The 18,910-nt window shown below is 38.2% G+C and overlaps 2 protein-coding genes across 3 annotated transcripts in view; both read left to right on the top strand.

Moving 5' to 3' along the window:
- LOC136854486 (thyroid hormone receptor alpha-like) overlaps window positions 1-18,910 on the top strand; it is a 140,870-nt gene that overhangs the window by 107,775 nt on the left and 14,185 nt on the right. Inside the window, exon 2 of one of the 2 annotated variants that reach the window (XM_067130786.1) lies at window positions 9,988-10,201. The exons of the other annotated variant lie outside the window; for it this stretch is intronic. Coding sequence (XP_066986887.1) covers window positions 10,038-10,201 — 164 coding nt within the window. The 5' untranslated portion in view covers window positions 9,988-10,037. The remainder of the gene's footprint in view (window positions 1-9,987; window positions 10,202-18,910) is intronic. 2 annotated transcript variants of the gene reach the window in all.
- Window positions 1,709-6,565, top strand: LOC136854485 (uncharacterized). Its single transcript, XM_067130785.1, has 2 exons — window positions 1,709-1,897; window positions 3,960-6,565. Exon 2 carries the CDS (start codon window positions 4,223-4,225, stop codon window positions 5,354-5,356), a length of 1,134 nt encoding a protein of 377 aa, XP_066986886.1. The 5' UTR covers window positions 1,709-1,897; window positions 3,960-4,222; the 3' UTR covers window positions 5,357-6,565.

An 18,910-nucleotide genomic window follows, 5' to 3' on the forward strand; every position in this document is an offset into this window, starting at 1 on the left:
CTTTGACCCCTTTAAAAATAGCTTCACCTTTTTTTTCTTGGGGCACCTAAGAAAATAGTTTCAGCTGTTTTTTTTTTTTGGTGCCCCCCTTAAAAAATAGCTTCAGCTGCTTGGGGGACTGAGTTTGGGACCTTGAATTGTACGCGTTGATGACGTTTGTATCCTCCAGAACCTAATCTTTTTTTGTTTTTCAATGAGGTAAATGAAAGTATTTACTAGGTGAATGATTTATGTGTGATATTTTTTATTTTAAGAATTCAGAGGAAAATCCTTTTAATGTAAACTACAGTGACAAATGCAAGTGTTTATTAGGGAGAGAGATATATATATAATCTTCTGCCTATTGCAACAATAATGAAGAAAAGATTGCCCTCAGTCCATTGTAATTATAGTCTAGAAAGAGAGACAGACAGACACACTGGCGACTGAAAGCAAGACTTCACAAAGCTTTGTAACAAGAAACAAATGACTGAATTCTATAGTAGGTTCCAGATTGTCGGTGTCCTAATGTCTATTTACCGTAAGTTATACTGTGCACATTAGCATGCAGAGGCGTAACACGAAAAGTAAATATATAGAAGTCTGCGATCCCAGAGGCCTCAGAATTGATTCCATTAGTTGCCTTCACTTAAGGGGGTCGTTATTACAGGTTTCTTCAATGAAGGCTGGAAATACACGAGATATTCCAGTGACCAGGAGGAGCACCGAGTAAGCCTGAAGAGCAACTCAAAGGAAACTAAAGGAGGGAAGTTTGCCTTCAAGAGCAAAAAAGGCTGCACTGACCAGCCCTGGGAATCCTGCAGATTTTTCTGTGCCATTTGACAAGCAAGACGAAAATGCTGTGACTGTCCGTGATTCTTATCTTGACTGTCGACTGCCGAAGGTGTTCTGGAGCACCATCTGTCAACGAAAGGAAAATGAAAGGGAAAATAAAACGAAAAAGTTTGCGCCGATTTTACAAGGCACAGTGGAGACGCCAGAAGGTTGAAGTGGTCGCGTGAGACTGTGTATTTTCCCAGGGGGAGGGGCTGGAGTTTCTGGCGCGCCACTCTGTCACGAGCAGAGCCGAGAGAGAGAGAGAGAGAGAGAGAGAGAGAGAGAGAGAGAGAGAGAGAGAGAGAGAGAGTATTAGTGTGTGTGTTACTGACGGGTAACGTGAGTCAGCGGCGAGTCTGGTGATTGGTGGGCAGGTCGTTGGGGACGAGCGAGCATGAGAGTTTTCGTAGGGGAGAGGAGGAGGGGGTGGGGTTTAGTCGCAAGGGGCCTTTGGATCTGGCGGGTGGGTTGATAGCGATGAATACTCTTCGAGAGGTACAGCCTGTCAGGTTGTTCCTGGGCTGTTTGTTTCTTTGCGTTTTGCTATAACCTGGTGTTTGTGGCGTCTGAACCACTTGATGATTTTCTGTTCCATTTGTCAACTACATCTTGCCCCCTTTTTTTCATGCAAAGTCACAGAATGGTGGTGCTTTCATACACCAAGATAAAGTTGACAAACTCATAATCCCCAGTTTGCTCTCTTTTTTTAAGAATAACTAGTGGGAAAATTCTTTTCATGGATGAAAAGTATTATTAAACATTACTTTTATAATTAATAAACAAATTCCTATGTAGAATAACACCAAACAGAGTAAAACTTGTCCAGTCAGCCAGAGCAAGAAACGAGATCTGAGGAAACTGACTTCTCAGCTGGGCGGCTGCTTGAATAGCTGGCTGGCCGGGACCACCGACTGGGGAAGGTGACATGGCGAGTTGCCGTGCTGGAGAAATGCGGCCTATGCGGGATGTACCGCACCGCAGTCTGCCTTTGTTCACTTGGATGGAAGGTTGTGGTGTAGGAGCAGCTTTGCTATTTGGGCTTGCCTGAAGTGTTTTTTACCCTCCTTCCACTGCAAAAGGGGTGAGTATGAGGATGATTATATCCTGTTACTTTTGTTTATGTGAAATTGTGTTTGATTTATGCGCATGTGATGTAGAGGGGGCTCCTAGCCGAGTGCCATTATCTTGACCTAGAGGGATGGAGCACATTCTTTGTTTCAATTATTTCCAATGTTATGGATTACAGTGGCAGTTTTAGCATTAGTATGGAGTATGTTAACGACGTATCATGCAAAATTAATGGAATGCACACCCAATTACATATTGTGAACCCTTCTAGGTCTCAGATCAGCCTCCTCAAGCAGTCATGGTGTCACTTTGTGATAAATCGTGCAAAACGTTTTGAAGCTGAAATTTTAGATATTTCTTAATTATGATGAGCTTTCTTGTTATGTTATACAAAGGGGTTGTCACTTTGCGATAAATCGTGCAAAAACTTTTGAAGCTGAAATTTTAGATATTTCTCATGATGAGCTTTGTTGTTATGTTATAGAAAAGGGGTATTAACACTTATGCAGTGAAATGAGGTTTCTGCAGTATTCCATTATTGTAGTGCCATGACTAGAAAAAGTTTAAGAGATACTGTAAAGTGCTTTGCCAAAATGACTCTAAAGTTAAGATTGGTGAACATTTGAGGATTCAGTGAAGTGAATTGTGTTGTTGAGAAGGGTTGTCTAGAAGTGCTAAGCTGAGTGGAAACCTTTACGGACCTTGCCAAGTTATTTTCTCCCGTGGATTTCAAAGTGTGCAGCCAATGGACTGGACTCCTGTAGTGATATAATTTTATAATCCAAAATGTTTGAAGGTTTGAGAATTTAGGTTATTGCTTCACTCAATTGCTTACTATATGTAAGTGAATTCTATGTAAATCAAGAAATTTCAAGCAGAATGTGTATATGAGGGTGGCACCCATTTTTTTTTTTTTTTTGTGAATCACATTTTTTGTGTAGTGCCATACTCTAAAATTTTGTTTTGTCATTGTGATAAACTTACAATTTATATAGCTTCATCACTACTATAATAATGCTAAATAACCTGTCTACAAGTGCTACAACTTGAGACTTATATGGTGGTGTATAATAAGGAAAGTGTCATTGCAGTACTCACAAGCAACATGATTTATCGCAATTTCTTAGCAGATAAGAACAACTATGAAACTTTCCAAGGAGCAAAGCTACCATGAAAACTATCATTGAAAAGGATTCTTTTATATATATAGTTGCATCTTAAAGAGACTTGTGACCGTTAGTCTCATGGTTGTGAAGTGGTGCTGAAGTGATACTCTGGACAGATATAGACTTCAGTGGTATATATATAGTGGATTAAGAAATTTCTCTATCTCCCCTATGGCAATCAACTAGTTGATGATTGATCTAAGCCTAAGATGAAATCAAACCATTATTCAGACCACTCTAGAGGGCAATAGTAAGTGATCATGGCAATTATTTAAACATTTGTGTCTATAATGAATTAACTTCGAATTTAACAGTTATATTTATACTGCTGTAGTCCTGATGACAGCCTACCTTATAATAAGTTTAATAAAGTACAGTTATATTTAAGAACATTAAATTCTACGTGTTCAGTTTACGTTATAGAAATTTGGCAATGAAACAGATTTTGGAAGGTTCACAATTTTTTTTTTACTGCTATCAGCATAAAAGACAGTAGAGGCTATGCCTATTTATGTGTGTTCTACATTTTAATGAAGTTTACCACCAAAGTGCGATTGTTAATCAAATAGAAGTTGCTATATTTCACTACATTATTAATATGTCCCAAACAGGTAGTCTTATTGACAGCCTGCTAATAAACCTGCAAAGTGGTCGATTCGATCATTTTAGATTTATACGGCTGTTTTCGCATCATGAAATGGAAGGATTATTATGAGAGGAATTTATCAGAAGATTTTTCTTACTCAAGAATGTAGAAGACTACTGTGTCAGTATTGAAAAACAAGTAGATAAAACTAAAATAATTGGAACTAATGGTTTACATCCTGCTGTAGTGGAGTAGTAAATGTATGCCTGCTACAATGAAATTTTTCTTGATTTTTACAAAATCATGGTTTTTTCTCTTTTCAGGAAAACTGTTCAGCACCAAACTCTCCCAAAGAAAGTTGCTGTTCTGGAATTATTAAAAAAGGGGCTGAAGAATCATTCTCATTATAAGACCAATGTGAAACAGCATAATCATGATAATGTTACAATGCGCCACCTAACAAAGTCGACCACCCTGTTTCCTAAGAGAGTGCATTCTGCATCTTCACTCAGTAGGAAATTTGAAAGTGACACTGAAACCTTTACTGTCCAGAAGTCAGTGGAAATAAAACGGAAATCTTGTAACAATGCCAGGGAAACCTGTTAAGAATTCATCGTCCGGTGCTTCTGGGGGCGCCTCACGAAAAAGACAGAAGGTGCTGCACGTGACTTCTCTGAAGTGCTTTATTTGTAGTAAAATCATCAAAATTGAAAATTTATCTGAGCATTTGCTGTTTGGAGGGGTACATTGCATTAAATGCCCAGCAGTGTTTGAAAACTGTCAGGATTTTCGGGTATGGGCAGTGAACCATAAACCTCAGAAGAACCCATGTGATCATGTGTTGCAATATTGTGTGGATCCTGTGGAAAGTTTGGAATTGCACCTTTCAAAGCAGTACTTAGAAAATGGTACCTCTTGCAGATCATCGGTGATAGATAAGCCTCATCACGTACGAGCTTATGTCAGTGGGATGGAGTCACTGAAAGATGAATTTCCCTGGAAAGAAGCAGTTTTGTGCTTCAAACAAGGCGGCAAGAAACCCAAGGAAAAAACAGGCGTAGTTACAAAGAGACACATCGACAGCAATAAACGTTCCACGTACAATAGCAGTGACAATAATCATACAGTTAGCTCTGATATGAATGACTTGCCACAAGATCATTTACACGTCAGAGACGTTCCTGTTGTGCTTGACTCGGTGAATCCTGATGACAGAGTACACATTTCTGTAAATCGCCAAGATCAGAACATCCCTTCTTTGACCCCTACCAGATTACTTAATAAAGGTTCACCCAACAAGAATTCGTACGTGCATTTAGGACTTCAAAACAGGAAGAAAAAACTGGAAGTCAGGAAGAGGAGAAAGTCAGAATGGAAATCTGGAATTAGAAAGAGAAGCCAGTCCTCCAAGAACGACTCAAATGTTAGCTATGTTGAGACTCCTTTGAATGGCTTCTACTACGTGGCTCGGCATGCTGTCACGGAGTGCCCAAACTGTTATGCCAAGATAAGTCCTCCAGATTTCGCCGTGAATATTGTGACCTTTTTGATGACTGCAGTTTGTGCTGACTGTGGTCTGACAATATACATTGTTCATGATCCTCCTGATGGCTCGTCACCCAGAGTTTCCATTGTGACAGGCGAAGAGAAGCGTGCTAGTGCTCGGAAAAAGACTACCATTCAGAGAAGTCTTAAACAGGCAGCAGCTGTAGAATCGTAATATTGGTTGTGTGGTCCCTTTGCAAAGAACCTTCTTGTAAATGTTCGTAAGATATAGCCCAATTAATGTGGTTTATGGGTAAATAGGTGTAAAGTGACATCTCTTTATTACATAATACGCCTTGATGTGTTTTGTTCAGTAGTAGGTATTCATTCTCTCTCTTTATGGTAAAATACAGAACAAATCAGCGAAATGGAGATTCTTTAGAGAAATTCTGTTGTTTTACGCAGGATGCTCAACTTTTACGAAGACACAGCACTTTAGAATAATCAGCAAATACTATTTTTAAAGATATATATGGTGACTTGATGCCCAATGGTCATTTCTTCTATAGTTACTGATTAATTTTTCTACGGATTTGAAGACTTAATTGGAGCTGACGAGGACTTGTGACTGTTTTTATAAATTTTGCAATTGAGATCCCCTCTCACTGTCCATACAAATATATTTTCATTAAATAGCACCTTAAGCCTCATTTTCGCATTTTTGAGATAAGTGTAATTTTTATCAGTTGTGATGATCTGTGATTTATATTTGCTTATCATGACCACTAAACATTGTATGATGTTGATGTTACAAATTGCAGAATGTTGTCTACGAAAGTATGTAAATCTGTCAGCTTTCTCTAGACTTGGTTACCTGCCATTTTTCGACGGAAATCTCATTGAGGTTTAAAACTGGCTACAGCCCAAATTGTTAATCAGCAATTCCCTGTACGGGGGCAGTGCCGTCAGTGCACCTCATGCGGTGCACTGTAAGCATTATTTAAGGTTCTTTGCAGCGTGCCTTCGACCCCTAGCTGCAACCCCTTTCGTTCCTTTTTACTGTACCTCCTTTCATATTCTCTTTCTTCCATCTCACTTTCCACCCTCTCACAATTGATTCATAGTGCAAATACGAGGTTTTCCTCCCGTTACACCTTTCAAACCTTTTACTGTCAGTTTCCGTTTCAGCGCTGAATGACCTCATAGGTCCCAGTGCTTGGCCTTTGGCCTAAATTCTTTATTCAATTCAGTCTATATAAGATTTTTTTTCTTGTATTTTCAAAACACATATTGTATACTCATGATTTCATGATGACTTTGGTGCTAGTCACAAAACTGTGTGAATTAGTTTGTAAATGAATATTTAAGCCATAGAAGTAATTTGGTGGAGTTGTAACAACTGCCAAGGTTTTGTAGAATTTTGTAAATAAAGACCAAGATACCCGATTATCTTTTGTTGCAAACCACAAATTAGTCTTTGGTAAGAAGCCGCTGGAAATGAACGTCTCACATCTGAGTCTCTTCTGATGGAACACTCAGCCTATTTCCTTTTTGGTTTTCATATATATATATATATATATATATATATATATATATATATATATATATATATATATATATATATATATATGTATGTATGTATGTATGTATAAATATCCTGTCTTCTTGGGCCGTCGTTAAGTCTCTTTTCCTTGTAGCTCGAAGTCCCACACGCTCTTCGACTCCCTCCGTTGTAGTCCAAATTGAATTGGGACTTGGCGTTCCCTGGGCAATCTTGCTAAACACCCTTGCGTCTCTTCAGCTTCTTTTATTTGATCCTTCGGCGACGTGATCTGCTCGTCACGTCACGAGAAATATGAGATGGAAAAGGAGTGGTTACGACGTCACTTTTTGTGAATGAGGCTGCGAGAGAGAGTGCTTCTGCTTGTGTTGTAACTTCTGTGTGTGTTGGTGAAGTTCTGTAGGAAATGGAAACACCCCCATGCAGTAGATTCGTGGATGAAGGAGGTCGAGGGCCATCTGGTGACCTCTGGAGCAGTTAAGATTTTTCACGAAAATGGCCAAGACATTGGAGCAAAGGGCAAAAGTAAATATGAACAGGAAAAGATAAAAGCTCAAGCCATTACGGTGTCCTGTTTCTGTAGTGGGACTTGTCGAAGAAAACAGATAAGTTTTCATGCTCGTGTGCTTTAGACAGAAGGAAAAGGAAGTGCCTCTTCTGTTGCACAGATAGAAAAGGATAACATCTTGAGTTTGAACACAGTTGAATATGTTCTCATACTAATGTACCTCTTGATTGAAAGAAAAAGGATTATAATTTACTGAAACTGTTTATGATCTTTAAAATCTCGCCTCATTGGCTGCCAAGATAAGAAAGGACAATATCTTACGTTTGAATTGAAGTTAATATAGACTAAGTAGCTACTTTCCTTGCAGAATGTGTACTCTGCACCCCGAGTGTCAGTACACTCAGTATCAATGAGGACTTTGCGTGAACCAGTGTAAGAACTACTCAAATGGTTTTGTGCATTTTCCACATTAAATTCATCTAGATTTCGGCTCTCGACACTTCGTCTGTCAACAACTGGTCTATAAATGGCGAAAAAACATGTGCTGTACTGAGTCATCTGTGTGAGAACACTTGTGCAAATTTTAGAGAATGGTTTCAGAAGATGGTTTCATCATTCACTCATGTTACAGGAAATTTGACGATGAAAATCACTTTCTAAACCAGTGTCCAATTGTATTTTTTATTTTTTTTTATAATTCAGGCTACGTGCATAGTTACACATGAGGATTTAACATGCAGTTCTTATTTTGATGTTTGATATTTACATAAAATCTGTTTAGTTTTAATACTTGATTACCAGCTTGATATTACAAAGTTGGATCATCTATTACATTTAACAATTCTCGTCAAGAAGTAGTTCTTGAAAAAATCATCTGCTAATAAAATGTGAAAAGGAATAAATCTTTATTGCTAGCAATTATAACATTACAATGAATGACAAGGGACTATAAATTAAAGGACTGTAACTACAACATTCTCAGAAACTCTGAATCGATTTAGTAACCATCCACATTCATTCCTGCACTGTTAAACAAAGCATTCCATCAAGTGCTCAAGACTAGATCACACAGCCATCAAGGGCTGTAGCCAGTGGGGCAAAGTAGCTATGGCAGAGTGACTGAGGCTGACCAATTCTAAGTTGGTAAAGGGCATTTTTCCTGTCTCCTTCACATATCTGTACTTCCACGTGAGAACTGGTTTGGTAATTTACAGCATTTTCTAGTTGATGACAACACTTACACTAAATTGTCAAGCAGTGTTTATTTTTGTTTTAATGTTGATGAACATGACACTAGATGGCAACGGATAGGAGTGAACATGACATTAAATGGCAAGGGAAAGGAGTGAACGTGACACTAAATGGCAAGGGAAAGGAGTGAACATGACACTAAATGGCAACGGAAAGGAGTGAACATGACACTAAATGGCAACGGAAAGGAGTGAACATGACACTAAATGGCAACGGAAAGGAGTGAACATGACACTAAATGGCAACGGAAAGGAGAATATGACACTAAATGGCAACGGAAAGGAGTGAACGTGACACTAAATGGCAACGGAAAGAAGTGAACATGACACTAAATGGCAACGGAAAGGAGTGAACATGACACTAAATGGCAACGGAAAGGAGTGAACATGACACTAAATGGCAACGGAAAGGAGTGAACATGACACTAAATGGCAACGGAAAGGAGTGAACATGACACTAAATGGCAACGGAAAGGAGTGAATATGACACTAAATGGCAACGGAAAGGAGTGAACGTGACACTAAATGGCAACAGAAGGGAGTGAACATGACACTAAATGGCAACGGAAAGGAGTGAACGTGACACTAAATGGCAACAGAAGGGAGTGAACATGACACTAAATGGCAACGGAAAGGAGTGAACATGACACTAAATGGCAACGGAAAGGAGTGAATATGACACTAAATGGCAACGGAAAGGAGTGAACGTGACATTAAATAGCAACAGAAGGGCGTGAACATGACACTAAATGGCAACGGAAAGAAGTGAACATGACACTAAATGGCAACGGAAAGGAGTGAACATGACACTAAATGGCAACGGAAAGGAGTGAACATGACACTAAATGGCAACGGAAAGGAGTGAACATGACACTAAATGGCAACGGAAAGGAGTGAACATGACACTAAATGGCAGCGGAAAGGTTCTCACCACTCTGTAAATTGTCTGCCCTTTCATAAGACTGTTTTATTCATTCAGTGCTTTTATGATGTGTTTACACTGGGTAGTTAGCGTCGCAGAATGATTTTTGTATTGTTTAATAGGTGCTGCGCTATTTCCCTTCACGGAATAGTTATGCTAATTTTATATTTTTGCAATTAAGACTGTCCTATGATAACGTAAGTACATTATCATCAATGATGTATTCAACAATAATTCAACTTTTTCCCATGTATATTTCTAGTGGAGATCCGCTTTATATATATATATATATATATATATATATATATATATATATATATATATCTTATAGGCTACGCTATTTGTGCATTCATTTTCCACTTGTTTTAAACTAAAAATAATATACCAGCATTTTCACCCGCCATAGTTCGTCAATCTCTCTCTCTCTCTCTCTCTCTCTCTCTCTCTCTCTCTCTCTCTCTCTCTCTCTCTCTCTCTCACACACACACACACACACACACACACACACACACACACACACACACACACACAGAAAGAGAGATAGAGAGAGCGCAACTTGAAAATTTGGATGGCGAAAATGGTTGCTTCAGCTATAGTTTATCGGGTTCATTTTTCCATTTTTCAGACTTTCAGCGGTTCGTTAGATTCCCCGACGTTTTACAACTATTTCAGAACATGTTGAAGCTGACTATTCTTTCATTTGCACCACTAGCTGAGAGAGAGAGAGAGAGAGAGAGAGAGAGAGAGAGAGAGAGAGAGAGAGAGAGAGAGAACTCTCGGCAAAACCGTCCAGTTTATCCACGTACTAGAAAATTTTTTGTGGATACAGAGTCAAGCAGGTAAGATGTTTCTGCAGTTCCATAAACTGATATTTGAAGATGTATTTTTCACAACTACATACATATTTGATATTTAAAAGTTCATCTCCTACAGCTACACAAACTGATATTTGAAATTTATTTTTTACGGACACACAAATCAATATTTGAAGATTTCATTTCCTACAGCTACATAAACTGATATTTGAAGATTCCTTTTCATTCATCGTTACTGCAGTGCATTTCAGCTTTTTACGAATGTTCTAAACCTCAGTAACACATTTCTCGGTAGGTATTGTGAAAGAAGGTTCGATTTTTTTTATGGCAGTCAGCGAAGCTAAGTAAGTATGGCAATAATCTCGCCTGTTTGGTTTAAGCTGGATAAAATCCAATCCTCGGTTTGGCAAACATAACGGGTTGGTTTTACATATTATTATTATTATTATTATTATTATTATTATTATTATTATTATTATTATTATTAGTCTGATTTAGTCAAACGTGAGCTTCTTCACTAGACCAAAATATCGGAGAACTTAAACTCTGAGCCAAAGTTTTTTTGTGCTAAGAGTACAATTTGTTACAACTGGGTCCATCAAAGAAAGTGAAAAACCTTTAAATTCCATCCTAAATGTGACAGAACCGATCATGGTAAACTTGAAATATTTTCAAGTGTAGACCCTACCAAATTAAACTGCGCATTCTCTGGAAAAATGAATCTGTTACACAAGTGTGTAACTTGTTATTTGTGAACTACTTCAAAGCAGTTTTTGTGACAAAATAGCAGAGCGACTTGAAAACATTTTTGGTTTTCAAGAGAAATTTCTCACAAGGAGTGTGCGGTGAGCCTCAGAAACACTACTGAGTTAGTATCAGACTATATGAGTCCCTGGACCAATTCGAGTTCCAAGCAGTTTTTGTGCCAGCAAGCCAGCGTGTTATATATTTGGTGGTACATCAGAACTTTCACACAAGCAGTTTGCAGTGAAAATCAGAAAATTTTACTTTGTGTGAATCCCAGGACCAAATGTGGACTACAGTGTCTTCTGAAAACCAACACCTCAACTGAAACTTTGAACCAAATGACACAAGAACCAAGAAATCACTAGTCTCACTCTAACTGTAAATTTTACTAGTGGACTTACTGGAAAAATGAGGGGCTCGCCCCAAAGGCTCCATCTGCTAAAAATACAAGTCACGCTGCAACCATACTTCCGCTATGTAGACCTTACAACCAACAGTTGTGCAAACCAACATCTTTCTTGGGGGTAAAGGGTTCCTTTGTAACAATTGGTTGTCTACGTGAGTGAAAGAGAGTTCAGCTTTAAACCGCCTTTCCTGTCGCTCTCTAGAGAGAGAAGATAAGAGGAGGGTGGGTGGGGGTGTGAGGTAAACAGGCGGTTAAGAGGATTATTGGGGGGTACCTACGATGTGTAGCGGGCGAGGCAAATGCACATAATGTTGTAGAACCTTTGCTACAGCTAATATTAGCAGTATGTTTACAACCCTGAGGTAAATTTTAACTGGCCCATTGATACACTCTTTATATTCTTCATTTCATTTCCTTAAAAAGAATAAATGTCATATAAACAATATTTTACAGTATACGCAGCGTGTTGTTCACAGTAGATGTTCATCTCTCTCCTACTTCCCAAGCTCTCTCGGGTAAAGGGGTGCCCAACCGCAATGTTTCGTAAATTGTTTCATATTTTCAAGTCCGACAACGTACCTGTCGTTGTTGGGGAGAACGAAACTTTAGGAATCGTTGTGGCGCATCGTTACACATCTCCCTGAACGAGACAGCCGGCTTGCCTGATAACAAGGTTAGCAAAACAAATTAGATTGTATTGTAATCGTGACTGAACGAAGGTTAGCAAGCAGTAGAAAATTGTTGGTTGCGCATAACGATTTTCATTACTTCAGAGGTAAGCAAGAGATATAAATGTCCGCCCACACTTGAGTTCTTTCCGACGAGTCTAGCAGCAAATGCCTGACAGGAAGTGTTAATATTGAGCGTCTTTCTTCACAGACAACGACGTATTAATCATTTGGTGTATTCTCTCTGTACCTTAGTCCAACAGCACCAAGATCTGTGGCTTCTCTTCTTAATAAGTTACCTTTCATCATCTCTCCATCGATAAATGTTTCATGAAGATGACTGTTTCCGTACAAGCTTGTCATTATCGGTCTAATACGGACAAATTCGAGAGCCTCGGGCAATGCGTTCTCGGCGAGATAATTGCTCTGAATTGTCCAAATCTACTCAATGATTAAGGTCCATGTATACTCTTTTTTTATGTTACAGCTGCCAATCTAATTTTCACCGGCAAACCTGTTACTGTACATCCGTTTATATTTGCTTTCTTCCATCTTACTTAACACCCTCCCCTAACAATTGATTCATGGTGCAACTGCGAGGTTTTCACCCTGTTGCACGTTTCAAACCCTTTAACTCTTAATTTCTGTTTGAGAGCTGAATGACCTCATAGGTCCAAGCGCTTGGCCTTTGATAGTAATCAGTAAGTTGGCTTAAATTGACTGAAATCCAATAGCATAATTCCCAAGAGAAAGGAAGGAATTACGGTATTTGTAAAATGTGCAATCTTGTCACGGCACTTGGACCCCTCTTGTCCGCAAGCCTTCAAAGTCCTATGCACTCTTATTGTTCCACTGTGTGAATATGAAGCAGTAAGAAAGTTACCTTAAAATTAAATATAAATGAAATTAACACATTAGGCATTTTCTTAAGGTATTCAATGGGAATGCTTTGTAAGCAACTGTCCAGCAACCAAATGCCTAATCTTGAGAATCTCCATTTATAGACTAACGTTCCCTCAACCTCTCGCTGGTATAATCTAATAGCTATTACATTCTTAGTACCACAAACATAATGTTAATTTAATTCTTCGCAGCTTTGGACCACCTTCATAATAAGTGAATGTCAGCAACATTACAATTTGCATATAAAAGTTATTTAAGTCTTGTGGCTGCTTTCTTTCGTTCCAATTAGATTTGTCTCGAAATACTAGTACTACGAGGCAGATGTCTCCAGTATAAACGTAATATGCGATCACTTAAGCTTCCTCTGTCTCTAACTCTCTGTTATTGTGGATATTGAAACGGCTTTCTCTGTTCCAACTTACATTTGTCTCCATAAAAAGACTCTTAATACTAGTACTACGAGCCTCGGAGATGTTTCACAGTATAAACGTAATATATTGACTCGTGTCGTTAAAGTTTCGTAATACTCAAACGATAAATTCAAAGTGATGAATAGTAAATGGGATTCCTTTTATCTGTCTCTAACTCTCTGTTATTTTATGGTCCATATTGAAACAAATTGCTTTCTATTTTTGCGATTTTAGGAGAAGCAGACTGTCTCTAACTCTCTGTTGTTGTGGATATTGAAAAAGAGCATTGTTATGGTACTGTTTTTTTGAGAAAAAAGACAGAACAAGTTTATGTTCCATAGAAAATCCTATGATATATATAATACATAAAAAAGACTCTTACCTCCTATTTTTCCATGGCATCTGGTAGCTGTGTACTCTCCAGATATCCGTAGCTGTATTCATCCAGGTGTGCTCTCCTATTAATTTGTCAGTGTTTATCCAGAACAAGTGTCTGTCGGTTCCTCTTAAGGAGAAGCCAGGGTGGTGGCTGTCCCATTTATCCAGGTTTGAAACCTGTCCCTTTATCCAGGTATTATTATCTAAACCTTGATACAGTTGGGAAAGAACAGCATTTTCAATACTTCTGTGGTATCGAGTACATGAAATGAGGATGGCCATAAACCTGTGTAGTTCCCAACTGTGTCTAGATTGGGAAAAAAGGAGAAGGGTTAGTTTGGAAGTTTCTATAGCACACTAACTTGCAAATATACAAACATTCAAACTTTTCTATATATCCATATGCTGCATACATATACTGTATGTTCTATACTGTATGATATATATTTTTCTATATATATATATATCTATATAATGTGTATATATGTCGTGCTTTCGGGCAACTCTGTTTTTTCTTCACTCTCTGCATCTGGGTTTTATGAGTCGAACCCTATACCCACCATCAGTAGTTCAGGTACTATATAAACTACAGTACGACCACGACAGCCGACAGTCAGGCTTGATTAGAGGGGTGTACCAGTCATTCCTTTTTAGCTCAGTTAGTCGACGTGAGCACGAAAACTCTTGCTACTGCGCTCGATATTTAGTTTTGCTTTCGTTGAGTGAGAGACCTTTGCTGTTCGAGTCATTTCGGCTCCGTTCGTGAAATCGTCGAAGTTTTCCAAATCACCAGTTGGCTAGATCTGGCATCTTGGCTTTAAATGAGAAGATAATTATACATTGAGGTAGGTCATGGGGAGAGAGAGAGAGAGAGACAGAGAGGAGAGGGAGGGAGAGGAGAGGCAGAGAGGGGGTAAGAGGTAGAGAGAAATGGGAGGAGAGGTAAAGAGGGAGAAAGGGGAAGTAAACAGAGAGAGAGAGAGAAGTAGGGAGAGAAAGACAGCGAGGTAACTAAAGATGTATATAGAAAGTATTACAGAAAGAGATGAAAGATAAAAAAAATAAAAGACATCCTGATAAGACGACACAATCAAAATGTCACGGGGCAAAACTGCCCCGGACCGGAGTCAGCCGGCTTAATCAAGTTTATATACTGTTTATATATAAATAGCCCTACTAATACTTCTTTGTTCTTGTATATTTGCATTCTGTGGGACCTTGAAGCTGAAGTTCACAAGATTACATTATCACAGAATTTTTTTATAACCAATTACCATTCATTAAAATTCCCGGACGGAGCCGGCAAAGTCTTGATACGCATCTTACGAGAAAAAACGATATTTCTTCACAGGAAGCGGTTGAACAGAAGCACCCAATCTCTTGGATAATTCCTTAATAAAACCTAGATGCAATGAACTGGCTCTCTCTCTCTCTCTCTCTCTCTCTCTCTCTCTCTCTCTCTCTCTCTCTCTCTCTCTCTCTCTGATCCAACTCTTTTCTTCTCAACCTTTAATCATCTTCTTCAAAATAATCCGAGGAATCCATCTCCTGCTCTTCGCAATCCAACTGACAGCTGGTGCTTCCAGAGATGATGTCGCATCAGTCCTCAGCTCGATGCGAAAAATAGATGAATAAATGAAGAGCTGAAGCAACGATAAGTTTGTAGCTCGATAGGAAAAATGGACAAATAAATGAAGAGGCGACGCAACGGTAAGTTTATAGCTCGATACGAAAAATAGATAAATAAACAGAGAGCGAAAATGAGCAGGAACCTGTAAATGCTGTGGTGGCATCTCCCTCCAGGCAAGACAGGGTTGGAAGGAAAATTACGTTCATCACGGCTGCATTTAACAGGAGAGTCCCCGCTCGACCGCGGTTGTGTATGTGGATTTTGACTTCTTCTATGTAGTGGTGGCCCCTTTTTTGAATGTTTGTAATAGTGGTTTAAATATATATATATATATATATATATATATATATATATATATATATATATATATATATATATATATATATATATAAGAGTATCCTCTCATATGACATCTTCCAGTCAATAAGTCAAATGAAACAAGGACAAAGCAATTAATTCATTTTAGTATGATTCACTGTAGGTGAATTCGCCTCTATAACCTCTCTCTAACCACTGGCTTTTTGGGGGGGAAACCACTTCAATCTCTTTCTTCTCCAAGTGCTGCCAGAATTCCTTAAATTCCAGGTGCGGGCCCAATCAGAGATAATCGTCGCCCAAGACAGGTCAGCTGGTGGGCCGAAGACGTGCGTTCCGCCATCTTGAAACTGCAGCCATGCTGCCACGATCGCAACGCCACCTAGGGAGAGGAAAAACGTGATTCCTGAAAGTTATAAAGGGTCTTGGAGAGAGACGGTCAGCCTTAGAATTGCTCGGACACCACCATAGGATGGATGTCATGTTCTGTGTTCGTTTCCCCATCTTGGAATGTGCCGTCAGAGATTTTGCAGACGCCCTCACTCAGGCTCAGACAAACAAGGAACACCTGCGGTTTCTAAGTGACTGTCGGGATGAACAAGTGATACCAAGGTCGATGATAACTAACTCCATTTTGAAATTAGAAGAACAACGAGCTATATTGGAAAAATATATCGACGTCAAGGTATTGGAAACCCAAAAGAATTTTGAAGATCTCAAGAGAAAAAGAAGACATTTTGAAGCCTCAATACCACCAGATTGGAGAGATTCCCTACCTGAATATTGCCATGTGAAGATGAGGAGTCAAGTGTATCGGAAACTTGAACGTGAACACGACAATAAAATGAAACTGCCGATTGAAAGAAGCCCTTGGACCAACAACCCCAATCGTGAATGTGTAGTCAACTTATCAAACAAACATCTGGATAGAAATGTAACTAGTGCTTTAGGCTACGGTTTAAATTTTGCTTTATCTACTGGTGGAAATCAGTAAAGGACTGTGCAATTTGGAAAAATATAGTGATTTAACTAGTGAAGAAGTGAACATCGTTAAGGGAGTGATTTATGGAAGTATGAAAAAATCAGACGCCACAAACGTCCGCAAAAGATTTGTGGTTGCTATCAATGAACTGAAAAAAGATAAAAATATACACATGACAAAAGCAGACAAATCAGGCGCTCTTGTCATTTTAAACGAAAGTGAATATATAGGAAAAATGGATAGTCTTTTGGGTGATGAGATAGCACATATAAAGAATTAAATAAGAACCCGTTAGACAATATGAATAATGAAAACCTTATAAAGTTGTGTGTGACCTCTCCATCGCTACTATCTCAAATACCAATATCAAGAATAATGTGGACCTGATAAATAAACTAAATAGTGTGCAGATTAATAGTGAATCCAGGCTTGTGAGTTTTGATGTATCACTATTCACAAAGTTGCCAGTTGATGATGAGTTGGAGTTTTTATCGGAATTATTAGAGAACGCACAGGTGGATATCCCATTTTCTAAAAGCACACTACTTGAACTGATTAAATTACTTGTGAAAGAATGCAAATTTGAATTTAATGGTAAATTTTACTCCCAAATTTTTGTATATATATATATATATATATATATATATATATATATATATATATATATATATATATATATATACATTCCTATATAAATATGTTTTATATACCCTATATATATATATATATATATATATATATATATATATATATATATATATATATATATATATATATATATATATATATATATATATATATATATATATGTATATATATATATATATATATATATATATATATATATATATATAATATATATATATATATATAACATAATCATTTTATACTGTTATTAAATATAACATATTAATCAAATATATTCAATATATATATATATATATATATATATATATTAAATATATTTGATATATATAATGTTATATCTGATATACCTATGTATATATATATATATATGTATATATGTATAATATGTTATACATGTATATATACGCATATATATAAGATATATATTTTAAATATGTATACATATATATTTTATAAATATATTATATATATATATACTACATATATATTATGTATACAATTTGTAATAGCCGCATTAACCTATCAACGCGACGATTCCCTCACACATTTTAATGACGCTTTTCACTACAAAGCCTCATATCCAAACGCAGAAACCACAACGCCCAGTGGCAGGATCCGAACATGCACTCATTTTGTCAGAATGTGGTTAAATGTGAACCACTTGACCACAGTGGATCTTGGTCTTTGTAGTTGAATAATGCTTTTCAAATTTTTTTTGCTAAATCTAGCAAAGAGTCCCAGTTAGTTGCACTTAAACTTCATTATCAATATTCCAGCCTAGAGAGATTGGACAGTGTGACTTGTTTTTAAGAATATTTATAGCAGTAAAATGCGTAGGTCACTTCGTTTACCATCCAAAGATCAATCTCTCAGTCATCCAGCTCTTGTTATGGTCGTTATTGGCAGTTTATAAATCGTATAACAAACAAAAATAAATCATTCCACCCCTTGTTACGACAACGCCCACTTGGGAATTAGCACATGGAACTCCCGGGCGAAGCCCCAAAGGCTTCTGGACACTTGCGCCAAATGGGCTCCCTCTGCCACCTACAGAGAACATCTTAATTGCTTAGTTTAAAGGTGTGGCCCGTAGCAAGAATAACCTGGGGCCCCTAGAGACGTCTTTGGAAAAGTTATGTGCGTCTAATACATGCAGGGTGGAAGGACGCCACCACTCATAAGAGTCTCTCCTCCCACCTTCAAGAGAGGGGCCAGTTTTAGCCATGACTAAGATATCATAATAAACGACCTGAAAGAGGAGGGTTTAAATATCACGTACCAAGCATCAGATAGCCGACGTCTGCTCCTTCTCGAGGCTTCTGCTTATACTGGAAAAAGAAACCCAAGCATTAACACGGTAAAAGATACCGGATTTCCTCCCACTGTTGTGAGGAAGAATATTGGAAATCAGCCGGCGCCAGCCACGGAAGACACGGATGAGAGAGAGAGAGAGAGAGAGAGAGAGAGAGAGAGAGAGAGAGAGAGAGAGAGAGAGAGAGAGAGAGCTGGAATCATCACCAAACATCATCTCCTTACCTGAGCGGGACGTCAGACCAAATCACGCCTTCGGAGGCTACACTAGACAACAAGGCCCTCCAGCCAATCGCCTCAACCGGGCTCGGAAGATCGCAAGCAATGCCTCCGGG

The sequence above is a fragment of the Macrobrachium rosenbergii genome, chromosome 29, assembly GCF_040412425.1.
Source record: "Macrobrachium rosenbergii isolate ZJJX-2024 chromosome 29, ASM4041242v1, whole genome shotgun sequence".
NCBI lineage: Eukaryota > Metazoa > Arthropoda > Malacostraca > Decapoda > Palaemonidae > Macrobrachium > Macrobrachium rosenbergii.

What these genes read in the sequence shown, in the direction of transcription:
- LOC136854485 (XM_067130785.1), top strand. Translation starts at nt 4,223, where the DNA reads ATGCCAGGGAAACCTGTTAAGAATTCATCGTCCGGTGCTTCTGGGGGC.